A 27,826-nucleotide genomic window follows, 5' to 3' on the forward strand; every position below is an offset into this window, starting at 1 on the left:
TCCTGGACGCTGCGCGGCGCCCCTCGCCGCGGGCGCTCGGGTAGAAAAGGAGGAGGAGCAGCCGCTGCCGCCGGAGTCGCCCGACCTCCGTCGCCCCTCAGTTTTCTCGGCCAAGCAGCAGCTCGGGCAGCTGCCGGGCACCATGGGCAAGAGGGACAACCGGGTGGTAAGTGTCCCAACCAGCGGGAAGGAAGCGGCCTCCGCGCAGCGGCCCGGCTCCCTCGGCGGCCGTGCGGCCCTCCGGCCCGGCCCGGCCGGCCTTCCCCATGGGACCTCGGCCTTTGCTTTACCCAACGCCCGCGGCCCCTCGTGGCGTGGCTGGGCCTGGAGTCGGAGAGGGAGGCCCGAAAGCGCTTCCTAGGCCTCAGGGAGAAGGAAGCCCCGCGGGCCGGGCCTGCTGCTGCTGCCCCGCCTCCCCTCCGGCCTCCCCTTCGCTCAGCTCCCCCGCTTTCTCCTCCCTGTGTTAGAACAGAAGCTCCCGGAGGGTCGGGCTGCGCAGCCCTCTGCGCCGTCTCTTTGCCCCCTGCGGGTCTCCCCGTCTTGGGGGCGTCGGCTGGCCTCTGTTTCCTGGGAGCTGGAGCTGCTGTAGCGGCGTCTGCGGGCTTGGGGCCGAAGCCCGGCCGGGCTTCGTGTTCGCTCCCCGGGAAGGCCCTTCCCTTCGAGAGCTTTGTTAAGTTCAAGCCCTAGGAAGAGGGGAGCGGTCTCCCAGGGCAGCCCAGACCGGCTCTTAAAAGGGGGTCTGGGAACGCGCCCTTCTTAAAAAATAATAACAATATTTCAGTGTGATTTGGCTTCCTTTGTAATCCTGTGTGTTTTCTTTTTTTAATTTTATAGCATTCTTCACTAACTTACCAAAGGGCTAACTCAACAAAGGTTAAGAACTGAGGCTCAAAAGTTGCAAGCAGGTGTTTGTTATTCTGGTAGAGGGACACAGAGTGGAATCACGGGGTCTGACCAAAAAAAAAAAAAAAGCCTTCCAATCAGCCCTATTTTTTTTAGGCTCTTGGATGACCACTTCTCGTGCTGTTGCTAGTCCTGTTTGCACAGAATTCTGGTAATGTTTTGCACGGGGAAAAGTGTATTTTAATGTGGAATTGGGAAGGAGCCATAAGGATCACCTGGGCTAGATTCCAGCCCAACGCCTTCCTTTTAAGGCTAAGGAAACTGGAGCCCGGAGAGGTTTAACTTAGCAGGAAAACGGTTAAATGGAAGGAACTTTGGAACTGGAGAGATATTAAATGGCATTAACATAAAGCTTACCTTAAAATGTTTTACTTGGAGCATCTCCTTTGAGCCTCTGGATAACCTCATAAAGAAGATATAATGGGTATTGTCTCCATTATGAAATTAAAGAACCTGAGGCTTCCCAAGACAGCTACCAAGTATTGAAACAAGTAGAATTTGAACCAAAGTCTTCCCATCTCCAAGCCACCATCCCTGACTCCGCTACTTTGTCATCTCCCTCAGTTTAGGATGACCTCCAAAGTCCCTTCCAGCTCTCAGTGGTATGTCATATCATGGTCATGTCATCAACTCTATGCCAAGGTCACTGAGCTAGTGAATGGCAGAGCCAGATCTAGACCACTGCTTTTCCTTGCTCCCAGGCCTGTGCACTCTGTACGGTGCTGTACCACTAATGTTGATTCTGAAGTTTAAAAAAAAAACCCACCTTTCTACCTGGAAAAACTGGCATTTTCTGAAACTGACTTAAAAGCAATTTTAATACTTTTAGTGAATATCTTCCCTCTGTTGCTGCTGCAGGCAATGTTGTTTTTTGTTTTTAATAGCTCTTTCATGTTTGCGAATTTGTTGAGATTTAACCAGACTCAGTAATTTGCAGAGGCTAGATTTAGTAACAGTTGCTTTTTGAGATGCCCTTCCTGTTCTTTATAAATAATTACAGTGTTCCTAAGACAGGGATCCATCTCCAGTCAACAGTCAGATACCACTTACGACTTCCATTTTTCCTAAGTACTTGCTCACTGACTCCTAGACTTGCCATCTTTTGCTTCAAGTTAATTTTCTATTAGCTGTACTGATGGAAAAGTACAGAGGCACAGATAATTGTAAAGTTATTTATATTTCCTCTTGGCATGTGTTCATATAGTTAATGCTTCAGGTAACTTTTCTGGGAGCTATGCTAATGGAAAAATACAAAAGCACAGATAATCCAAAAATTATTTGTTTCATTTTGGCTTGTGTTCTTACAGTTATGTTTCAGTATGGGCAGATCTGATCTGGAAATTTACAATACTTAAGTGATGGAGTCAGTGTGATGTTTCTGGAAATTGGACAGGTTTTTTTTGCTCTCCTTATTGGAAATAAATAACATTACCTCAGACTGATAGGAGGGAAAAAAACTTAAACCTCTATGGACACATTAAAAAAAATTTTCAGAGGCAGATAGTAGAGTGTTTTAGTCTTCAAAGAACTTCCTTGTTGGGCTGAAGGCTAGATATAAAATAAACGTCAATAAAAATGTTTGTGCATACTTTCCTGGACATTTTGCAGGCGTGATCTGTGCCTCATCTAGATAGGGAGTTGACTTTGGGTTCTTAAAAACCATGTCAGCTGAGCACAAGGTTCGGAAAGACCTAAGCAAGGGCAGAGATGCTCATCATCAGGTTGACCTAAGAATGATGGATTTTTTTGTCCACAGCAACTCCAAGACCTTCCACTTACTTGATAGTGTATAGATGCAGATTCACACCTACTTGTGGAAGTATTAGGCTGATAAGTTACCTATAAGTAACATTACTAATCAGGTGGTTTTTTTGTAAGGTAAGTTTTTTTGAACTGTTTTATTTTGTCGAAGTAGGCACTGGAGAGATATAAAAATGTAACATGACACAGAAACAACAAAAAAAGAAGTGTTAGTAAACTATATCATAATTAAGATAACTTGGGCAATTTGCAAAGCATAGCTGCTTTTAAGGTGTAATATTGCAAGTTTGTTATTATTGCCAGTGGTAATAATTATATACAGCAGTTAAGCATTAACAAAACCTTCTGGTTGGTGCCATTCTTCACATTACACAGATTAGAATTCTCAGCAAAGGCAGTTGAATAGAATTTATAAGAACACAACAGCAAAAAAATGAAATATCTAAATTTATGCTTCTAGCCGATCTGACCCAATGCTTAAAAATCCCCCAGTTGTAAATTACATTCTGCAGGAGTCTTTAGCCATGGTTTGAACTACTGACCTGGCAGTACAGAGACATGTGATGTTCTGGCCCCATCATTAAATTTGAGCAAGTCATTTAATCTGGCTAAATGATCTGTAAGGCCTTACTTGCTCCAAAATGAAGTGATTTTACCACTTCTAGCTCAAGAGAGACATTATCTCCAAAAGATGTATTATCTTTAGAGAGTTTAAGAGGTTCTTCTGTGTTACTGGTAGTGGTGGTGTTGCTGACTCTGCCAGAGAAATCTGGAAATGCATAATTGTTTACAGCAATATAAGAAAAGGTGGCAATTTTTTTTTAGATTTTGTTACAAATAGAATGTTATTTCTGTATATAAAGAATTGCAGCATATTTTTATTTTTGTATATCAGAACTTTAGGTCTAAACCTTTACAATTAAGCTTAAGATATTCTTTTTTTTTTTTACAATTAAGCTTAAGAATATTTCTTCTTAAACCAAAGTTTATTTATAAGCTAAGAATATGTTGGCATAATTAATATGGTGATGTTGATTCCGCCACCTTTCTGTTCTCTTTGAATAAATTGAATATGAGGGCCAAGCAACTAAGATAGAGCCAAAAGAATGTTATAGCATACAAATAATTTTAATAAAACAACATATTTCCTTTTAGGACCCTGACATGGTTTTTGTTTTGCTTCAATCCTTCTTGAAAATATTTCTAAAATGTAATCTATTTTCATGTCTTATAAGTATGCTATAATTTAATCTTTGAGGATATCATGTGATCATTCTGAATAATAAAGTATTGTACTGCCTAATACTAATGAATGAATGAATGACTTAGATGGAGCTAAATCTCTATTACAGACTCTCAAGACATAAAGGAAGTTTTTTTTTCTTAGTAAGTCCTTCCAAACTAAACTTTTTGTATATAATTTTTCTTTCAAAATAGAAGGGGAAATTTTGATGGTGGTGGTTGCAAGTTTTTACTATTCTTTGACTGTTGACTTTCTTTTTTAGCTTGGTTTTTGTACAGTGTAGGGGGGGGAAGTGTAGGAGTTATTTTTTTAAAGACCATCATTTTGGTTTTAATTTATTTTTTTTCTTTTTTCCCTTCTCAGGCTTATATGAATCCTATAGCCATGGCCAGATCTCGAGGTCCTGCTCAGTCTGCTGGGCCAACAATACAGGATTATCTGAATCGGCCAAGGCCCACATGGTAATTGTAAAAACTATTCATTTATTTAGTACGTTATTTTTTAAAACCTTATTTTGTTTGCCAAAAAAATACTTAAGACTTGTTTTGTTTTTGTTAAGCTTTTAGTAGCTACATTCCCCCCTCATCTAACATCAAATGAGGTAGGGTCATATACCACAGTTCTTACATTAAGAAACAATAAATCTCTGAAGGTAGGTTCCACATTCTTTTTAAAATGTATTTTTGAATAGTCTTGATCTTTCATAGTTTAGCCAGATTTTAGGATAATAATCCTCTCACCTCTTTTTAGATTAGAGAATTGAGAATTCATTATTTGAAAAAACATTGATTTGTTATACCTGTTCTAAAATTTGGGGATATAATGTACTAGTTTCTGACTCACTCTGATTTAGTTTATTTTTCTTGTCACTATTCCACAAAGTGTAATAGTTGGAATGTGTCAACACTTAATTCTTTTATTTTAAATGAAGCTCACTCCCCTTTGTCTACCCTTATTAATATTGGAGAGTTGCTATAACTGACAACTAAATATAGTACACTGAAGGGCAAGTTATTGTATTTCATGTTTGAAATTGAGATGAGAAAATGATTTATCAGTAAATATTCAAATAAATAGAATAAATGGACAAAGACAAAGCTTTTTTCTCGAGTGTTTGGATAGACACAGTGATTAATACTTCCAATTGATGGCTTAAAAGAATGTTAGGAAAGAAATTCATTTTATAATGAATTTATAATAAACAGTGAAGATTTGTGGTAAAGTTATTAAGCAAAATTCATTGCTGAAACTTTCCTGTGCTTTTTATATTTCATGGACTCTATCTCCTTCCTCTTAATTCTATCCATTCCCTCCCCCATTGAAGAAATTAAATTCAAATTAGAAAAATGATTATATAATCATTTTCTTTGGGGAATAATTTTTTGAAAAACACCTCTTTTGGTTTTTGATCTCTTCTTGAAATTTTAAATTTGTGACTGTTATCATCTCTTTGATCTGTATAAACTTATGTTCTGTTTTTTAAGGGAAGAAGTGAAAGAACAGCTAGAAAAGAAAAAGAAAGGCTCCAAGGCATTAGCAGAATTTGAAGAAAAAATGAATGAGGTTGGTAAGCTCTGTGGTTTTTTACATGGAAGTCTTCTTTGCCTTCAAAAGCCTTTAAATAAAATATCTTCCATTTTAAATTGTTTACTTTTTTTAAGGTTTTTAGGTTCAGCTTTCTGTAACAGCAGTATCTGTATTATATAGTAAGCTTAATTATTTCACCCACTCTACTTCTTGGTAACTGTGTGAAACGTAACTTCTGAACTTTCTCAACTTAGTCTTGTCAACTTTTACTGCCATATTATCATCAGATAGTAGGATGTTTGTAGAAGGAAGGGTTATTTGATGTTTAGATATGTAGCCCTTAAAACATTTACCCATTTTTCCACAAAACTAAAAAGCTAAAATATGAAACTACTAAAAGTACTTGTAGGTTTTTGTTCAGTCATTTTTCAGTTGTGCCCAACTCTTTGTGACTCCATTTGGAGTATTCTTCACAAAGATACTGGAGTAGTTTGCCATTTCCTTCTCCAGCTCATTTTACAGATGAGGAAACTGAGGCAAACAGGGTTAAGTGACTTGCCCAAAGTCACACAACTAATAAGTATCTGAGGACAGATTTGAACTCGGGTCTTCCTGACTCCAGGCCTGGTGCTCTGTCCACTTTACCATCTAGCTGCCCCACTAGAAAGAACTACTAAGATTCTATTTAAAAGAAAAAAAACCTTAGAAGGTGGTTATATAAGTCAAAAGAAAAATGTATGTTGCCCCCCAAATAGTGGCAAAATCAGACTAAAAAGAATAGTAAGAGAAATCTCATGAAAAAAAAATTTGTTCCAACTAATAGAACTAGATAAAATAATAAAATTAATTTGAAGGAATAAAAGGTCTAGAACAGTGAGTCTTAACCACACATGCGTGGGTGTGTGTGCGTGTCTGTGTGTGAGATGGGCCCTTTTGGTAGTCTGGTGAAACCTGTGGACCTATAAAATGTTTTTAAATGCATAAAATAAAATTCATATGATTGCAGAGGAAATCAGTTACATTGAAATAGTGCCAAAAACTTGTTTTAAAAAATAAGTTTGCACCCTCCAGCTTTAAGAACCCCTAGTCTAGAATCTCAGGGGGAAATAATAGGAGGGAAAGGTAGGAATGAGGGGATTTTGAACTGTTACAAAGCAATACCATGAAAACTAGTTGGTACTGGTTAAAATTTAGAAAACTAGATCAGTGGAACAAATTAAAAAAGCAGACAGAAAGTAATCAGACACAATGGCCCAGTAAAGCCCAGAACATAAAATCATTGGAGGAAGGGCTACCCATTTGACAGAAAATTAAAAAGCACTTTGGCCAACCGTATGTTTAGACCAGCAGCAGTACGATGTCCGAATGCACGTGTGACCAAAGTATAAAAGGTCACATTCTCCACAATGAAGAGGGCATTACCTTTCACAACTCTAACAGGGCAGGGAAAGGAGTAACCGAGAAAAGGAGTTAAGAATTCAAAATGGCAAGAGTCATTTTGGAACAGCAGATCAGTGTACAACTGATGTTTCAAAAAACAAAAACTGCAAATTTCCGGTAACCATATTTAAAGTTGTTCCAAATCACTGATAATTAAGAGAAATGCAAAATAAAACAATTAAGGTTTCACTTCACAGCAAGGAAATTAGATTGGCTGAACTGTAAATTCAGCCATTTTTGACAGCAGTTATGAATTATATGAAAAATGTAACTGAACTGTTCCATTTTCTGTCTGACCTTTTAACCCACTGATTCCCCTGTTAGTTATATACCTAAAGGAAGTCAAAAACATAAATAAATGGTCCATATACACTAGAATATTCATAGCACTTTTTGTAGTAGCAAAGAACTAGAAAGAAGGTGGGTGACCATTGATTGAGGCTTGGCTGAATAAAGCATGGCATATGAATGCAGTAGACTGTTGTGCACTAACAATGACAAATATAAGGAATTAAGAGAAGTGTGGGGAAAATCACAAATTGATGCAGAGTGAACAACCAGGAGAACACTATGTTCAGTGTAACCGAATTAAAAACAAAAGACATCAGTGACATGCTCTGTCTTCATGATGTGATATTTTCTTCAGGCGCAGAATACATTAAAAAACACTCTGTGACCACTCAAGCATTTTTCATCTTCTGTACATAATACTTTCCCCTGACAGATGAACAAAGACTGAATTAAAAGCCTTAGTATTTTGATGTCTAAGTAAAAATTAATTTGTTAGATAAGATGCCTAACATTATATAGAAACAGTAATGATTTCCTACAGAAGCTCAGTTCCACAGTTTTTGTGTTGAGATAATTGCAAATATAGTCAGTCACTAATGAATGGATTGTTTTCTAAAAGTTTTTTAATCAGTTATTTGGAATGTGGAGGGCCTTTCCTCATAAACGTGGTTAGATTCTGAGACCAGCCCACAAAGAGCATTCTTTTAGTGAATATTTATTGAGCCACCTGCTATGTTCACTTTCTTTTTCAGAACTGGAAAAAGGAACTGGAAAAACACAGGGAGAAATTGTTAGGTGGAAGCGAGAGTTCATCGAAGAAAAGAGAGGTAATACTCCTAATAATGGTCTTAATGTTAATATACTGACTATAAGCTCCTCAAGGGCAGTGGTTGTTTTAATTTTGTCTTTGTATCTCAGTACTTGGTACATCAGTAGGCACCTTAATTCGTCTTGATTAAGAAATTGTAAAGTATATCCAGTATTTAAATTTTCATGATATCTTACTGCTAATAATGCCTTTAAGAACTGAGATCATCTTATTACTTGGACTTCTGACTTGCAGAATTTAATCACAACCTGATAACATTTATTCCTTTTTTAGAGAAAGAAAAAGGAAAAGAAGAGAGCTGGTAGGGTGAGCAACGTTTTCCTTTTTTCTCCCCCTCCCTTTTTGCCAAATGTAAATGGATTAAGGCCCTGAAAAGTAAGGATGATTTGTTTTATTAGTATATGGCTCAGATTAAATAACTGGGCAGAAATTAAGGAGCTTGTTTTATCAATTGTCAATAGTGTTCATAATAGAAAGATGCTAACCTCCTGTAAAACTGGGGCTCCTTCATTAATATTAAAGGAGAATATTTAACTAGTATGTGTCTTAAATATGAGCACTTTAAAATTGAGTTTTCTTTAAAGAGTTGACATTTAAGCAACTGGGGGGGGGGGACAGTCTCTTGAATTTAAAAAAAAAACTTAATGATTCTTAGGAACATGGGCTTCTGTTAACCTTAGATGATAAATTAATCAATCTTCCTGAATAATTTGGTGAGGCAAAGTGAAATGAACCAATTCTGCATCTCACAAGCTTTAATTGTTCTGTGTTTGGTCAAGTCTTCATCCTCTTCTTCATCAAGCTCTGATTCTTCCAGCAGTTCTTCAGATTCGGAAGATGAGGTGAGAGTGAATTGCTGTTTTTAATATACTACGTGAAATACGATGTTCTAAAGCTATTTTAAATATGTCAATTACACTGTAGCAAGACCCATTGAGAAAATGTGTTATTCAAATGTGTTATTTATTCAAAGGTTTTAGTTGACAGCCTTTTTCAATATACAATTAGATTTTGATTATTCATGCCCATGTGATGGAGAAGCTTTGGTATAGATAAGTTAAAAAGCCATATATTTAAATGGAGCATTTTTTAATATCCTTTTGCTCCTTTTGTGAAATTAATTATGTTCATTAACAAGTCAATAAAGAAAGGGAATATAGGGGCAGCTAGGTGGCGCAGTGGATAGAGTACTGGCCCTGGATTCAGGAGGACCTGAGTCAAATCCAGCCTCAGACACATAACATTCACTAGCTGTGTGACTCTGGGCAAGTCACTTAATCCCAATTTCCTCACCCAAAGAAGAAGAAAAAAGAAAGAAAGGGAATATCAGCGAACAATTCATAAAACCGTAGGATGTTAAGAGCTGGATGGAACTTTAAACATTAGTTCAGCCACCACATTTTATAGGTAAGGAGTTGAGGCCTATAGCCATGAAGTGACTTATTCAAGGTCAAGCAGCAGGCTAGTGCTGCAATGAACCCCTTCCCCAGGAACCAGCAGTTGTCTGAGTCTTTTCAGTCTCCTCTTCACATCTTGTGGATCCGTCCCTGTCTCTCCAGTCCGCAGCCCGCTCCTTGAGTCCAGTCCCTCATCACTTCTGGCATGGACTGTTGTAATAGCCCTAGGTTGTCTTCCTGCCTCCACACTCTCCTTTCTATTTTCATTCACTCGGCTGCCAGAGTTATCTTGCTAAGTACAGAGATAACCTGTTACTTCCCTACTCAGAACCCCTCAGGCACCACCTCTTTCTCTAAGTTAAAGTACAACCTGCCTGTGTTCACAGGTTACATTCTGGTGAACCTGGACTACCTGTTACACAAACTCAGAGCATTCACAGAAGCTCTCACCAGCGCGTGAAGTACATACCTTATCGCTGCCTTGGAGGAGCTTTCCTCAATCCTCCAAGTTATTAGTGCTTTCTCCCCACGTTTTGCTGGAACACTTTGATCACTCCTTATATTCCCACCTTTGTATTATACTTATTTGTGTATGTATTGTACACCTCCTCACATGACCAACCCCATTGTAGACTTAATCCCCCTGCCCCGACCCCCACCCCCAAATAGCAAATAGAATATAAGATCTTTGAAAGTAGGAGCTGTTACCATTTTTGTCTTTGTATTCCCAGAGCCTAGCATGGTGCCATGCACTCAGGTGGGAATGGGGGGATTCTAGAGCAATGAGCCCATTTATGTAGGGAACTCTCAGTGTGCAACCTTAATCAATGCAAATCAATAACTGCTCTGCTCTTTTAGAGAGTTTCCTAGGACACAAATCAAATGAATTGCCCATGGTCATATAGCTAATACTTGTCAGAAGCAGTACTTGAATCTAGGTCTTTATGATTCGAAGACTAGTTCTCTATCTTCTTTGCCATACCTGCCTCCTTACCATGATCATCGTAGGCTTTTAATACTTTGTTGAATTGAATTGTAAAGACAAGCAGATCAAAGTATTTATGGATCAATAATTAGCAATTATGTAAGGCAACTAATCCCTCTTTAATCCTTTTCATTAATTGATTAAGGTAAGAAATAAATAAAATGCAAAAATTATATTAGGAGAGTTTAATGATATAGAAACCCATTTTTTTTCTTAAATATTTTATGTAGGATAAGAAACAAGGGAAAAAAAGAAGAAAAAAGAAATATCGTTCACATAGATCTTCAGAATGCTCCAGATCAGACTCTGAATCAGATAGTAAGGTAACACAGAATTGGGATGGCAGCTCTTTTGGCATTTGTAATTAGAGGCTGGATATTCTTATCTTTAATTGCTTTCCATGTAGTAACTCAAATAATTGCTTATTTGCCTTGAGTCACACAAAGATTTTCTTATATTTTGACCTCCATAAGCACCTATCAAAACAATGTTTATCCTGTTTCTAGGGTCTGGAACTATTACCAAAAAACCTGTTAGTTACATTTTAGAACAATGTTGCCTCTAAGACTTAGCTGACCTCAGAGCCTCTGCTCCAAAAGAAGAACTCGATTCCTCTTAGGAAAGAGCTAGACATCTGAGCATTGGGCCTGTTCTTAAAGAAGGTTACCCGTTGTGCCTGTGCTGCAGTAATAATTTATATTATAACTCATTAGATTTTTCACCTCAGTTTCTGATTCTTGAATTCTTCAATTGGCTTTAACTCCTAATGCTTGTTCTGTAAATATGTGAACCTTCTTCCCAGTAGTTCCTAATTTTGTAGCAAGTGTCCTGTAAGAGCCAGATTCGTTTGATGATCATGTTCCCTTTAGTATAAAAAGTAGCTTCAAATTAAGGAAGCATCATTTTTCCGTAGTCCAGTCCTCTAAAAAAATGTCCATTGCCCACTGAAAGTTATTGTCCAGGAGTGAAGCAATAACACACCAGAGCTTCAAGGACAGTTGGAATACCTTCTCTGGCAGATCTTGGCACTGTGAAGCCTGTGTTGAATGGGGCGTATTTCAGAAAAGAGGGTTGGGAAATAGGAAGGGCCTGCGGCTTTACCACGATGAAAATAGATGATAGTGTGTAATGAGCACTAGAATTCAAACTATTGGACTTTGAAAGTAAGACTCCAGATATAGGGAGAGAAGGAAGGGTATTGGCACATTCAGTCCCTGGGAGAATCCCAAATGGCAAACCCCCAACTAGCAAAGGCGAAAGGTGTGCTGCTGTTCTCACAGGGACCCTTGTGACAATGAAAGCAAGCTTCAGCCAACGGGCATTTTTTAGTGCACATACAGTGTGCGTGACCCTGTGCTAGGCTTTGGAAAAGATAGTCCTTGCCCTCATGGAGCTTAGAAATCTAGTCAAGTGAGAAACAATACAAATAGCCGTAATACAAAGTAGAGGTAAATTGAAAGATTTAAAAGTACATCATAAGGCTTATGGAAAGTTTTCCTAGGACTCATAGAATTTGATAGACAAAACCATTGATCCAGTTTACCCACAAAACCCAGTGAATGGTCTTCTAGCCTCTACTTGAAAACCAACAAGGAAGGGGAACTTGCCATCTCTGGGGCAGCCATCTCTACCCTGGATGACTCTGGGTTTGAGGAAGTTTTTCCTGATGGCAGTTATGGATTGCCCTCTTGGCACCTTCTCCTTACTGTTCCAGGTTTTGTTCATTTTGACCGACTAGACCCAATCTGTTTGTCCTTCTACATGACAACTCTTGAAATATTAAAAGCGCTATTATGTTGTCATCATTCCTACACACACACACACACACACACACACACACACACACACACACACACACACACCCTTTTTCTCCATGCTAAGGATATCTCTCCACCCCCAACCTATTGTCATGGACTCAAGGCCTTCACCTTCGTGGTTTGAGGAAAGGACTGACAAAATCAGATGTGTACATTAAAAAAATTAATTTGACGCTGGTGTTGAGGATGGTTTGGAGGAGGACAGATTAGCTGTTAGAATATCATTTAGGAAGATTTTTCAGTACCCCGGGAAGGCCTGACCTGGAATGATAAATAATGGGAATAGGAAAGAAGGGATGGATATGAGAGATTGCACAGAGAGAATGACAAGTCTAAATAATTTTCCGTTTGGGAGAGTGAGAGGAAAAGACAAAGATGAAACCATGTTTTTAGATGTTATTTATTGCCATTCATAAAAATAGCAAGCCAGTAGAGTTATTTTTAGCACACAAGATTCTAAAGTATAGATAGTAAGTAACAGCCAGACAAATAATTCCCAGGTTTTCCCCTTCGGTAGAAGTGCCAGAGGTTGTGCAGTTGTAATGATTGAAGTAAGGGAATAGAATTAGGTGTCAGCTTTCTTGATTGTAACCCAGGTCAAGTAGTCTGGTGAGGTTTAGGTTTAACAAACCCTTTCCACCTTTGATTTGAAAAACAAGGATGGTGGCTAGTACTTGAAAGCATATCATACATTTTGATTGTAATTCTATGGGGAGAGTGGTATTTGAAATACAGGAAATAGTAGTAGAGCTAATTTGATTCGAAAGAAACCTCTTCTATATAAAGATTTACTTCCATAATTTTTCTGTTTTCAGTATAGTAAAGCTAGTATTTGCATTTGATCAATCACATCAGTTGTATTTATTCTTTGCTACAATTATCACATTTAAAATTTATATTTTCACTTTATTTAGGACAGCATTAAGAAAAAAAAGAAGTCGAAAGATGAACATGAGAGAGAGAAGGTAAAATTCAAAGGGTGTTAAATATTTTGAAAATGTTAATCTTTGTATGTTAGCTTTTGGGTGACTTGGAAATCTATCACATTTACTGATTTTAGTTAGAAAATGTACAGCAAATGCATGGCCTTTTTTGGGCCTATTAAATCTATGTCAGTGGAGTTTCATCAATTTCATGTTCATTTCAAGGAAACTGTGCTTACTGAAATTAAATTTTGAGTACACTTTAGTAGAATAATCTGCTTTAGACAGACTCTAAACAATCTAAACAGGTATTGTTTGAATTTTTGTAGCTCATCTAAGAAGCTTTAAATATAATGTATTTGGAATTAAATCCACTTAAAGTGTGTTTTCTTCAGAGGATAAAATGTCTTTACTATAAAATTAATTAATTTTAAAACAAGTACTTGGTAACAGTTGGACCTTGCTTCTTTATGCCATAGATGCATCTTGAAGAGTTTACTTAAATAGATTTATTTAAATCAAATTGCATTTACCCAGTTGTTTATATAACATCACAGGTTTTTATTTTCTTAGTTTTGGAATTGGTATTAATTTATACAGCATTTCAGAATTTGAAGGAACATCAAAGGCTATCTAGTCTAATTCCTTAATTGTACAGGAATCCTTTCTGCAATCCCCCCAACAAGTAACCAGGTAACCTTCTCTGGAAGGACCTTTGGGAATCCATTAACTCGTCCCACCCTACTTTTGGATAGCCCTATTTGCTTTGTTTTGTTTGTTTGTTTTTTTCTTCATTCTTCCTTTTAATTTTTTTTTCCAGCTTTAAATAGCAACCTTTATTTACATTGACATTAACATCCAAAATAACAATCAGAAAAGCAGTCATAGCTTACAACCCAGCCATCTTATTATAAATCATCCCATTGGGTTTGGATTTTTTGCGGTGTAAAGATACAGATATTTCAAGCAATACTTAATGTAAACTACATTTAAATTTAATTCATTCTCAGTCTTTTTAATTTTTTTAAATAATGTCTTATTTTTTCCCCAATTACATGTACAAATAATTAACATTCATTGTTTTTAACTTTTGAGTTCATACATTTCCATGTTAGTCATTTTGTGCAAGGAAACTCAAACAAAAAAAAGAAAGTGAAATATAGCATACTTTGATCTGTATTCAGGCGAAGTTATTTCCCTGGAAGTGGATAGCATTTTTCATGAGTCCTTTGGGATTATCTTGGATCATTGTACTGCTGAGAATAGTTAAGTCATTCAGTTAATCATCCTACAATATTTCTGTTACTATGTACAATGTTCTCCTGGTTCTGCTCCCTTCACTTTGTATCAGCTCATGTAAGTCTTCCCAGATTTTTCTGAAACCATTTCTTATAGCACAGTGATATTCCATTACGATCAAATACTGCAACTTGTTCAACCATTCCCCTATTGATAACCCTGCCCTTGGTTTCCAGTTCTTAGCCACCACAAGAAGAGCTGCTAGAAACATTTTTGTACAAACAGGTTCCTTTTTTATAAAATCTCTTTTGGATACAGACCCAGTAGTGGTATTGCTGGGTCAAAGGGTATGCCCAGTTTTACAGCCCTTGGAGCATAGTTCCAAATTGCTTTCCAGTGTAGTTGAATCACATATCCCCTCCAGCATTTATCATCATTTTCCTTTTCTGTTATACTAGCCAGTCTGATGGGTATGAGGTGGTATTTCAGAGTTGTTTTAATTTGTATTTCTTTAATCAATAGTAATTTAGAGCACTGTTTCATATAGGTAATTTTGATTTCTTTGTCTGAAAACTGGCTTTTTGTATCCTTTGACCATTTATCAATTGGAGGAATGACTTACATTCTTATAAATTTTACCCAATTTTCTCTCTCTCTCTCTCTCTCTCTCTCTCTCTCTCTCTATATATATATATATATATATATACACACACACACACACACACACACACACACTGAGAAATGATGGATTGTTATAATTGTAGAGAAGATTTTCTGTAAACATCTGTGCCTTTCAAGTCATTGTTATAAACATACACTTAAGTGTATTAAGAAATCTGTTTAGAGAAATTTTTTGAACAGTAATTTTATCCTGCAAATAATGATTCCCTAATTTTGCTTTGTGTTTGAGTATTTGCTTTGTTAGCAAAACACAATATTTGCACAAAATAGATATTTAATATTTGTTGAATTGGAAACAGCAAGTTTTTCTTTTAAAGCCTACTGCATGCTTAACCTTGAGTTAGGCATTGAGGTGGATACTAATGAAATAGTTAATTATATAATTGTTTTGTGGGTTGATTTTTTAAAAATATACTTACTAGGTAGAATTTAGTAAATCATGGGGAAATAAATATGTGAGAAAATAGTGGGATGCGACTGAGTAGTGTGGATTTGTTTTTAACAAAACATGTTTTGTTATAGATAGTAATAACTTCCATAAAACTTTAGGGTCATATAAAATATGTAACCTCCCCAATTTCAGTCAGTATTTATGGAAATGGAAATAAAACTTTAAAGGTGGTTGTTATTATTGAACTGGATCTTAGAAATATAAGATGTGCTTAATGTATCATTAAAATGTCTTCATTCTGAGTGGAAATAATATGTTGAATAATTCATAGGATATCAAAAGTCTGAGCAAGAAAAGAAAGAAGATAAATTCTGAAGATAAACCTGTATCATCTGAATCTTTATCAGAACCAGATTGTATAGAAGAGGTTAGTATGTAAATTGAATCTGTTTTCTTCAGTTTTTTGAATATTTCAATTTTTTATAAAGTAAATAAGCAAAAAGGAATAAAGCTTGTAAACATTTGATTAATTTAGATAACTTCCTCATCTGATATGATATGAAAGAGACATGAAATATAGAGTATAAGTCTTATATGTACATTTGAGTATACTAAATTAGATCAATGTTCTACTTTTGATAGACTCTAAACAATAAATCCAAACAATTGTGGTTTAGATTGAATTGGCATAGCTTATCTCATAAGCTTTAAATATATTTGGAATTAAGTCCACTTAAAGTGTATTTTCTTCAGAGGATAACGTATCTTCTCTATAAAATCAATTCACGTTAAAAGTAAAAGTAAATACAGTTGCACCTTGCTTTATCCTGAAGTTCACTGAAAACAGAAAGGCATATAACCATTTTAATGCTGAGTTTCTTCATCTTTGCAGTATGAAACACAAATGTTTTGTATTTTTTGTTCGAAGTCTGCTAGAATTTGTTTTTCGTTAACTACTGTATATAGTTTTAGATGTTCATAGGAATGATGTTATACAAACTAAAATGATTTTTGAGTACTGACATGAGAAATTTCCTTTTCTGTTTATAGTAGAATGTTGTACTATGTACTTAGTCTAATTAACATTAATCTTGTAAATAAGAAATTAATGTGAGTTTTTTTTTCAAGCTTCTGAGCTATTTGAAGAGTGTAGAAGTAGTGGAATTTGAAAAAAGTGCTAGCTTAGCATACCGTGGGGAAATACAGTGATATTACATAGGGTGACTTTGCCCTGTTCATTTTTATTATCACTGCTAATATGACCTAATGATTCATCCAACTTTTTATTTACTAATTATTCCTAATAGTCAGTTGTTTCTTATCCTGAGCATAATGTTGATTTCAGACCTTTTCCCTATTATGTTTTTAATGTATTTTTTGGCACTTCGGGATCTGAAATAATTGGATTTTACAAGATGACTCACTTAAATTTTTGTAGTAATTTACTGCATTGAATTGTTTAGCCATGGCAACCTATGAAATGCATAAAAATACAAAATGTCCCTTAATTTTCTTTGACCCTCTTTAGCCCTCTTCTCTAGTGAAAGTTGTAGAAAAAGAACTAGATAATACTAAAAATCAGTTTTAAACTTTATAACCAGCTACTTTTAAAAATTGATAGTTGTTTTGATATAATAAACAGTTTCCCCAACCTCTTCCCCCACACACACACACACACACCCCCTTTCCCACACACATACACCTCGCTACATACCTACAAAGCATATTCCCAGAAAAACAGTGTCTCTGTTGAAAGAAAGGAAAAATATACCCTTCAATTTTGACATTGTACTGACTTCAGCAAATATATTTAACTGGTGTTTCATTCTCTTCATTTAGACTTTTTTTTAACGTTGTTGGAGCCCTTGTGTTGTTTTCTTCTTGTTATTAAACTCTCATCAATCATTAGACACATTTTATTTTCAGCTTTTTGTTATCAAAATTGTTGCTATGGATATTTTTGTTTATATAGGTCTTGATATAAATCACTTCCTGAGAATGTAATTTTAGCAGTAATATCTCTCAGTTAATGTGTATAAACAATTTAGTAACTTTCCTTGAATAATTCCAAATTACATTTGTAAATAGTAATTTAGCTGGTATCCTACGTGTGTAATCTTTATCTTTGCCCAATAATCATGTGAGTTGTTTAAACTACTGAAGGAACACATCAGTGTTGACGTTCTTTATGTAAAGAAAACCAGAAGATGTACAGAATAGCAATTAAATGTAAGGATGGCTTATTGGTCCTACTCAGAGAAAAGTAGATGAAGGCACTGCCAGAGGACCCTTCATATTAAGAGGACCTCATCCTCATCCTAATGGCAGCAAGAAGCTTTATTTCATAGGACACTTGATCCGTCTTTACTTTTGTCATACCCAGATAAATATAGGCAAGGTGACCACCATAAAGAAAGGTTTAGTTTATATTCCAATATCTGTAAGCAGAGGATAAAGAAACAGAAATTATACAAGGATGTAAAGGAAGGTTACCTATAAATCAGGTGACTTCAGTGCTAAGGTGGACACAAAGTACAGCAAGAAATGTTAGAAAATGGATTCAGAATTAAAAATTTTTTTTTTAACTAAAGCCTATAGATTACTTGCCTCTGCATATCATGAATACTTAAAAAAAATTTGTCAGTGGCTTTTGATTTTTTACGTAACTGTAACTTCCCAGCTTTCTTGCTCCCGCAGCTCTACCCAGAGAAAAACAATTAACCAGCATCTGGTAGTTAAGGCACCATTGCACACCAATGACCTATCCCCTTATCTGGATGAGGGAATAATAATAATAACTGACATTGTGTAATGATAGTAACAGTCAGCACATATATAACCTTTTAGGGCCACCCTGTGATATGTGAATTCCAGGTTTTATCCCCATTGTATGAGGAAACTCAATCAGGGAACTGACTTGTCTGCAAACAGCTGGCATATGCCAGAGATGGAATTGATCCCATGTCCAACCTGATTAATTATGCTACACTGTTTGATCATCCATCCTCAGATTGTTATATTTATCAGAATTCTGATGTATTTTAGTATTGGTTCCCTTTTCATTATCAGGATCATCTATACTGTTAGGTCTGCTTTCTTAAATCAGGGTTAGTACATTTAAGTCTTCCTGTGTATTTTTGAATTCCAAATATGACTTGCTTCTTATGATACTTTGTATTCATACTCTTTAAATTGTTCAGCCATTCCACGGGTAGTGCTCACCTATTTTATTTCCTTTTTTTTGCCACCACAGAGGTGATATTATGAGTGTTTTAATATATATGGAACTTTTCTTTAACCTTTGGGTATATCCCCAATTAGTTGTAACACTGAATTGAAAGGTAGGCACAAGTGGAATGACAGTTCTGTATAGATGGTGAGTTTCTCCATTTGCTGCTGTTTGCAGATGACATTGTCTTGAGTTCATCAAGTTAACATTACAGGGCCTTGGTGAAATCATTTTAAAAGCAATCAAACTAGTAACACATACAGGAAAAACTAAGTAAGGAACATACATTGGCAAGATTGTCTTGGTTTGTTGGGTAACCAGCTGAGTTATTAGTCCATTGGCATATAACATGTAGGTTGGGGCCTAGAATTGAACAGGGGAGAGGAGCCTAGATCCAGTGGATGATTTTTCATAGCACTTTAGATGACAATGATTCATGTATTACAAGGCATTTTTCTCACAAAAGTGCGATGAGATAATTAGTAAAAAATGTTGTTCTATTTTACATATGAGAGATACACATGACTCTGGTTAAGTGACCTGATTTAGTCCTGTTTCTCCAAGTTCATAGGATTTTTCTTTAAAATGAAAATAATTAAGTTCTTCTACCCGTTTTAGTCCCCATTTTTAGTGACAGTTGTCTCTGAACAATTTTGTGGTCATTCAGGGTCCATACCAGAAAAAGAAGAAAGGAGAGCATCTATACACAAGCATGTATCCAAATAAATTTTATTGAAGGATATTTTTTACAGCCAACCAAGGCCACAGGATGCCACAAATTTCTAATTCTGCATCAGATCATTTTGAGAAGGGGGGGGTGGACAGTGTGACGCAAGTAGCAGCTCTAAAGATAGCTTCCCACCTTCTCCCTTTTGTACAGGAAGAATCTTCTGTTTGAAATGTATTCATTTTCCTCCCTTCCCAGGGCTTTGAGAGCAGCACTTGGTGGGAAAGCAAAGGATTAGCTGTTACTTCTCCTGTACCTACAGTTTGGGATCTTAGGGCATTTAGGAAACATCTTTCTGTGCATCAAGAGGAAAAGGACAGGTTATAGCAGCCCCAGAACAGGCATTGTGAAGTCAGCTCTGGCAGTCTTAGTTTAGTTAACCCTGCAGTACCTGTCCATGGTCACACAGCTGTAAGCGTTAGCATTTGTGTTTGAACGTTGGCCTCCTGACTTCCAGTCTAGCACTTTCCAGTTTTCCTGACACTAAATTCTGCTGCAAATTGTGTAAAAAAAAAAAAAACCTTCATCTCCCAAGATTGAAAATTGCAGCTGACCCAAAAGTCAGTGGAGAGTACAGCAGCACGTATAAATCAGCTAGACTGAGGCATCTCGCTCACTTTGAAAGACACAGCTAAAATATGATATGATGTGATATAATATGACATGAAAGACATGAGAAGCACATGTGATTAGGAAAGGAGGCCAGCTCAGGTGTCATTTTGGTGTCCCAGAGTGGTGTATGAACTTCAAAAGGAGAAGCAGCTGTCAAAACCAGAAGAGTAGCTCCCTTCAGAGCTGTGTCAGGCAAGACACAGATACCCTAAAATGTTTGGATATTTTGAGAGCCAGTTCAACTACCTGTAGTTAGAAAATAAATTTGACTGCTAAAATCTTAACATCATGTAATTTTATAAGAGAGCAGCCTCCATGACTTATGCCACGCTAACCTCACTTCCCTTTTGATAAGGTGGTTTACTAAGATTTTTACAAAACATTTGACAGTCTTCCTTGCTCTCATAAACAAAACGATACTTGTAAACAAGTATGATTGTGTGGCTGCACCCACAGAGGGACTCTCACTAATGGGGAGAGGATGTCAGTTTGGAAAATAGGCTAAGGGTTTTATTTAAGATTGCACTCTTTGAATTTTTTTGTCTTGATCATTAAGTTTATGAAAACAAATTTTAGCACCCACTGGAGTCATCAAGTTAATAATTGATCATTGTTGTTGTTAAATGATTATTTCAAAGTCTGGCTGAGGTGGGAATCCAAAAGCCACAGTGTAGCTCTCTACAACAGTGGAAACCCTTGTGCAGGGAGCCATCCCACAGACAGTCCTACGTGGGCAGCTGTCAAGACCTCCCTCCACCCCTTCATAGCTCCCACTCATTGCTTCTGGTTCCGCCTTCTGGAACTCAGCAGAGCTACTCTCATCCCTCTCCTCTATGACAGCCCTTCGGGGCCTTGAAGACATTGTCATCCTTGTCTCTCGTCATCCTTCTTCTGGGTAAACTTCCTCAGGCCCTTCAGTTCTTCACGTAGCGTAAACTTGGGGCTCTCTACTGTCCTCCTGGTTACCCTTTGGATACTCTGTCTCATCAGTGACCTTATTTAGGAGCATATGGTACCCAGAACTAGACGTGGTGTTGTCAAGGTAGTCTGCTAGGGTAGTCCTTACGCAGCTTCTAAGTACAACTCCATGAGCCTAGGGTATTCACAGTTTGCTTTGACTTTAAAACATCCATCACCTATTGGTTAAATTTTGCTAGGCTGAGCCTTAGGTATCAGATACACAATCCTTGAGCAGACCCCTGATGGCTTGCTGGGTAGGACCCGTGAGAGCTTCCTCTCTGCCTGTATAGTGTTCACGGACCTAGGTTTACCAATACATAACACTGAGGCATTGGAGTGCCTTTAATAATAATCATCTTTAAATGACTTTAGTATAGCACGTAATGTGTGTATTTTTACTGTGTACGTAGCACTATGTCAGAATTCAAAGGAGATGCAAAAGTGTAATACATGGTTCATGTCCTTTAGGAATTTAAAGATTATTTATTTTAACATTTCTTTGTGTAGCAGTGTAACTTAAATTTATTTAAAATATGATTTTATGTAAGAACATTATATTAAAACTTTGAAGTATTTTATAATGAGATAGTCTTGTTATATCAGCTTATCAAATAAAATATTTTACTTATTTTTGCAAGTTTCATAGGATATTTCATTAAAAATTGTCTATTTTTTTAGGCACAAGCAAAGAAAAAGAAAAACAGTGAGGAGAGAGAAAAGACCACAGCAAGTATCACTTAATATTCTTAAATGATAACAAAGAGTAGTTTTATGTATCAAGAGTATGGAAAATTAAATTTAATAGAATGAATAACCTAGGTCAAAATGAGGTCTTAGAACTATAATTTATTCATCATGAAAGCCTAATGTGTAATAGTGTTATATCTGTATTACTGATGTCCTGTCCTCCAGTAATACCAGCATTATTAATAATAATGATAATTAATATTTATATCATACTTTGAGGTTTTCAAAGCAACTTACATACATTATATCCTTTAACTTTATAAAACAGTCCTGTGAGGCAAATAATATTGGTATTATTATCCCCATTTTATAGATAAGGAAACCGAGGCTTAGACAAATTAAATGACTTGCCCTGGGTAATATTGGGCAGTCAACTGAAAAAAGATGTTCCACTGTGGTAAATTTGTATATGCTGATTTTTAGAATCACAATCCTAGTATTACATGATGCCTTTGTGTTCAGTATAATGTTTACTTTGGTGTGTATTAATATTAAGGAAACTGTTCATTCAACTTAAAAAAAAAAAAGACCACAGCCAGTATCACTTATATTCACTTATGTTCAATTAATTTTTTTTCTTAGATACTTAAAACTGAATAGCAGTTACCTTTTTAAATTTCATCATTTAACAGTTGGAATTATTATGAATTTTTGATACCTGGTAAATGTTTTGTTGTCGCTGTAAAATTTCTTTCACTTTTTAGGGAAGGAAGTAGCCTTTCCTTAGGTACAAAAATAGCTTCATTTGTTAGAACCAGAAGAATGTGTAATTTATCCTTGATGGTTTGGGTTTATAGTAGGTTAAATTTACAAGTAGAATAAAAGACTTTAACAAGAGGGGGTCTAGAAGGTAGAAGGCAGAAGATTGGAAGCATATGTTAAGCTTGCAGACTTCTTTCCTATTTCTATTATAGTGCTGCCTTCATAAAGTATGTATTAACAAACTATTTTCATAATACTAAGATTTTAAATTTCTAGTTCAGTAAGTATCAATAGATATAACCCACATAAGTAAAAACTTTTTAGGGGATCCTCAGTAATTTTTAAGAACATAAAGGGATTCTGAGACCAAAATATTTGAGAACCAGTGCCTTAACGGCATTATACAGATAGGAGTTGTGATGCGTGAAAAATAGCAGGTGTGTGTGGGAGAAACACCACTGACCTAAGAGCTGGAAAACATAAATTCCTAACCTTGGCTTTGCCACTAATTATAGGATCTGGGGCAAGACCCTTTACTCCCTGATCCTGTTTCTTCAACAACTAAAATAAAGGGGTTGGACTACAAAGTCTTTAAAATTCATTCCAACTTAAAAACAGCATTTCTGTCATATAACAGTTAAAGAAGTCACAGTGTGACTGGTTTGTGTTTCTTATTGGATGGTAATAAATAGAAAAGCCCAGTAGCAAAGCTGCCCAGACCTTGGATGTGGCAAAAAGAAAACGCTGGTGCACATGCAGCAGGAAGTGGACCACCTGAAAGAGGAGAGAGATGGCCTGGAGAGAGGTGCATCCGCACAGCCACTGCTGCCCAAGGCAGCCCCCTTTTGGATCACGTGGCCCTGTCACCTCTTCTAGAGTGATGGTTTTAGCAGTATCCCAAGGGCAATCCGAGGGTGTTGTCTGAGGGGTAATTGGAGGAAGCAGCAGAACCACACAGCAGCCTCAAGACATCTTAAGCCCTGGGAAAGATGTCTTTTAAATGTGGCTTGGACTTGAGATCCTTTTAAAATTCTAACTTCCGGAAGGCTTAGAAGACCATGTTGTGGATTCATAGTGTATTGGCAGAGCTTACATCTTAGGATAATGAAAAATTATGGTCTTTGTAGTACGTTATTTCCCAAAATCCGCATAAATTCTTGAAGTGGTGAAATGATAAGTCTCCCTTTATACCTCATCCACAAACTTGATGTGAGTTAGCTAGAAGAACAGATTGACACTAACAAGGGATTTGGATTAGGTACATTGTATTATACGCATAACAATTTTTAAATGCAGTTTGAAGATGAAGCTTATGGTGAAAATGATTTTCACGAAGAGGTAAAAGGCCTCCTTGGATTTTGATGTAATAATGAATTTTGAAGAAAGCTGTCCTGAAAAACTCATTGAGGGGCAGCTAGGTGGTTCAGTGAATAGAGCACCAGTCCTGGAGTCAGGAGGATCTGGGTTGTAATCTGGCCTCAGACACTTGACACTTATTGTGTGACTCTGGGCAAGTCACTTAACCCCAATTGCCTCACCAAAAACGAAACATAAAAAAAAAATCATTGAGTTCTACTTCCTTCATTTTGCCTTTGAGAGAAGTACGTGACCACAAAGTTCTAGGGATCATAACAGAAGCCTCTCATCCAACCTCTTCATTTTACAAAGGAGACAGACTCAAAGAAGGCAAGGATTTGGCACAAGATGGCTATTAAGTAGTGAAGCCAAGGGTTCAAACCCAACTTCCAACTATATGTTGATTTCAGCCATGACTCTAGTAATATCATCAGTCAGTACTGTCTGGTAGAGGATGTTCAGCATACTCTGTTCCACCGAGGCAAAGAAGGATGTAGAGAATAAGTCCTGCAGGAGAGAAGACACTGGACAACTTTAAAAAAGCGAAGGAAAGACAAGGGAACCTCACGATCTCTGTGGTGTCTCTCCATTCGATATTAAATAATTCTATTGATAACAGTTGAGACATGCAGGTAACTGAAGGTTTAATCATCTAAGTGCTGAAGTATTTTATTTAGCTTTAGACCTGAAGGCAGCCACGGAATCTGGGAGACAAAGAAGAGGAAAGAGAGAGTTCTAGGAATGGAGGACAGCCAGTGAAAGTGCTCCAATTAGGAGATAACTCCCTAACAAAAAGAAGAAATTGGCGACTTCCTTCAGGTCTCAGCTAGAACGGCCCACCTTCTGCACAAAACTATTATAAGTGTCTTCCATCTGAAATCGTTTCCATTTTTTATCTTGTTCCGTCCATAGTGGTTCATTAGTGGTCTCCCACATTAGACTGCGCTTCTGAAGAGCAGGAATGTTTTTAAATTTTCTTTTGTTTACATCCCCAATACTTACCAGTGTCTGGCACACAGTAGGTACTTAATAGATGCTTGTTGATTTATAAGTATTTCAAAAAGTTGGACCATAACATGTCATCAGTAGTGTTAAGAAGAAAGGGCTTATTTCTACTCATGAATTAGGCGTAATGGATTCTTTTATTGTAAGTTGATACTCTAAATTATTCCGGTTCTAACGTTTTAATAAAGCAATATTCTATGATTCTAGTATATTTGAATTATTGATAGTAGCCAAAGGTTGTATAAAGTAGCTGCCATACCATTTCTTATCATTTAACAGCAGTAGATTTAATATTTCTGATCTGGAAAATGTTACATTAGTCAAAATGTGCTCTTTGTTGCTATTATGTAATTAGAATCCCAGTGTCAGTACAATTATTTTATGTGTTAAGATCATAATTTTAAATTAGAACTCTTCAGAAGTGAAATAGCCTTAGGAGTACAATTATCCTTCAGTGGAAGGCAAAGATTAAAGGAGCATGTAAGAATTATGGACTTTAGAGGATATCCCATCCAACCCCTTATTTTATTTGTGAAGAAACTGAGGCCTAGAGATGGTGACTTGCCCAAGATCACAATAGGTCATAAGTAGCAGAGCCGATATTTAAATCCTCCCAGGACTCAACATCTCACTGTCTCCCTCTGTTTTCAGGTGACTATTTAGGTATTTTGTAGAGAGCATTCTTGTTAGATACAAGCTAATCTCACTGGTCACTAAAGTCCTTTCTAACTATTAGATTCTGTGAAATTATATAAAATGAAATCATAAATTGGGGCTGGATATTAAAGCATAACTTTATGAAATTTTCTTTCCTAAAAAGGAACACTGAGGGTATTACTTAGATTTTTAGTAAATAGGTAATATGTTTACTCTGTGGTTACTTTCCACATGTGTAAAGCAGTGCTCTGCTGTTCGTATGTGGCAGTTGTCTAGGATCTAGGAGAAATTAGCAAGTTGGATACTGCTGTAGATAAGAGGTTTTTACCTTAGAGTCCACAGACACCCACCCCCCAAGGATCCATAGGTAGATTTCAGGGGGTTTATGAGCTTGAATGGGGGGAGCAAGGGGTTACATCTTTATTTTCACTAACCTCTTACTAAAATTTAACATTTTCTTCAATTATTGAGGTAACAGTAAATCCATAGACTTCATTAAACCGCTGGGGGGGCAGCACGTGGGAAGGCATGGGGAAGGGACTCCTGCTTTAGACATTCTTTTCCTGGCATAGAATTTTCAAGAAAAATCACAATTCAGAGTATTTCCTCCTTGGTTTGAGTAGCATTATTTGGTCATATTGCCACCCTGTTTTGAAAAAGCTTTATTAGAATGATCAGAACCAAGACAATGTTGTACACAGTAACAGCAGTATCTGTTCAAAGAATAACTGTGAAGTACTAAGTTATTCTGATTATTGTAAATATTCAAGTCAACTATAGAAGACCTATACAGGAAAATGCTATCCACCTCCAGAGAAAAAACTGATTAATAGAAGTATGCTTAGAATGGTTTTATACACACACACACCTCTGTCTCAAATGGTAGCCTTCTCTAGTGCAGCATGGGGAGGGAGGGGGATAAGTTTGGAACTTAAAATGTAACCATAAAAATTATTTAAAAAAAGAAGAAGAAAGAAAAAGAAATAGCTTTATTATAACTTGTGATTTCCCTATTAAAGTCTCTTTTTTTTTTCGGTTTTATGTGATAGGTTTTTTTTATCTTAAATGTAATGGTACTCATTATATCATTCTTTCAAAGGAAAAGACAAAAAAGAAAAAGAAGCACAAGAAACATGGCAAGAAGAAGAAAAAGAAGGCTTCTGGGTCAGGTCCAGAGTCAGCATAACCCTAGGACCCCTGAGATCTCCCTGCCAGAAAGTGCAATGTCTAAAGGAAACTTCAACTGTGAAAGTTACGGCTTCTGCTACCCAAATGCATGAGTGCTCCTGTGTTTTTAGAGCCTGAGGCCACGGGCCGGATGAGGCCATGATTGTTGCCTGCTGCTTATTACATGGGGTACCTTCATCTTCTTTTTTGGTTTCATTTTTCTTCCCACAATTCTTAGTTCTGGAAAATAATACACTAGAGTCCAACTGATATTTGAGATATTTGGAAATAAAGTAAAATCTTTTAGATAATTAATATTTTTAACAGGAAGTATCTAATTTTAAATCAATAGACATAAAATCTAAATGCATCTTTAGGATGTGTTTAAAGTGACAAATCAGAGAGACCCAGATGACTACAGTTGGCCTTTTTAAAGCGAGGGCATGACGTTACTGCCCTCAAAATCTTTACTTTTGTAGATGTATATTTTTTTCCCCTTAATTTTTTGTTTACCTTAGGGAAGGGGTGGGGTGGGAGGGCGTCACTGTTATTTTAGCTAGCTGAATAGTGTGCCTTTTGATCCTTGCACATCCTATCTATTTCAGTCAGGACAGACACTGTGCTTCCTAGGGAGGCTGAGAGCTGGGTGGCAGCAGTCTGTCCCTTTGCATTCTGGAGCTTGGCTGTCTGCCAGCTATGTTAAGGAGCAAAGAAAGATAGCACCTGGAAGCATGAGTGAGCTCCAGAACCTAGGAAACTTACCTCCACTTCAATCTTTTGAATATTTTTAGCAGTAGAATGTTACATAATTTGAATTAATTTTGGTTACACTTTGGAGGGAATATTTCATAGAGACACTGGTTTTTTGATATAGATAGCTAAAATCTGAAATATTTTGCATGTTTTATACTATTTTAGTTTTAACTAGCCAGGGAAATTCTATTGTAACCAGTGACCATTATTTTTTGTATAAATTATGTTTCGGCTGCATTGTTTCAAGTGTGTAATTCCTTATTCTTGCTATATAATAAGTTCATTAACTGTGTTTAATTGCACACTTGCTGAAAATATTTAGCATGTAAAAAGCAGGTTTTTGATATTTAACGGCTTCATATTGAAGCTGATTTGCTACGAGCAAGTTAAGTGGCAGGCCTAGTATGCTATATGTCTTGTTACATAAAACTACTGCCAGAATCTCAGTAAATATACCGTTTAAAAAGTTTGTTGTCTTTATATA

General features: G+C 36.6%; 1 protein-coding gene across 3 annotated transcripts; it reads left to right on the forward strand.

Moving 5' to 3' along the window:
* On the forward strand, positions 1 to 27,811 carry FAM133B (family with sequence similarity 133 member B). Of its 3 annotated transcripts, none has more exons than XM_078151779.1 (11): positions 1 to 166; positions 4,271 to 4,368; positions 5,392 to 5,470; positions 7,918 to 7,992; positions 8,268 to 8,300; positions 8,774 to 8,836; positions 10,607 to 10,699; positions 13,108 to 13,158; positions 15,759 to 15,854; positions 21,634 to 21,685; positions 26,522 to 27,811. In XM_078151779.1, exons 1-11 carry the CDS (start codon positions 143 to 145, stop codon positions 26,725 to 26,727), a joined length of 870 nt encoding a protein of 289 aa, XP_078007905.1. In that variant the 5' UTR covers positions 1 to 142; the 3' UTR covers positions 26,728 to 27,811. The 3 variants fall into 3 exon arrangements, with proteins under 3 accessions (XP_078007905.1, XP_020843075.1, XP_078007909.1); XM_020987416.2 differs by having other exon boundaries at positions 3 to 166; positions 21,634 to 21,681; positions 26,522 to 26,792; XM_078151783.1 differs by lacking the exon at positions 1 to 166 and having other exon boundaries at positions 4,280 to 4,368; positions 5,397 to 5,470.
* The last annotated feature ends 15 nt before the right edge of the window (positions 27,812 to 27,826 follow it).

Source organism: Phascolarctos cinereus, unplaced genomic scaffold (assembly GCF_003287225.1).
Source record: "Phascolarctos cinereus isolate Bilbo 61053 unplaced genomic scaffold, phaCin_HiC Scaffold_1;HRSCAF=81, whole genome shotgun sequence".
NCBI lineage: Eukaryota > Metazoa > Chordata > Mammalia > Diprotodontia > Phascolarctidae > Phascolarctos > Phascolarctos cinereus.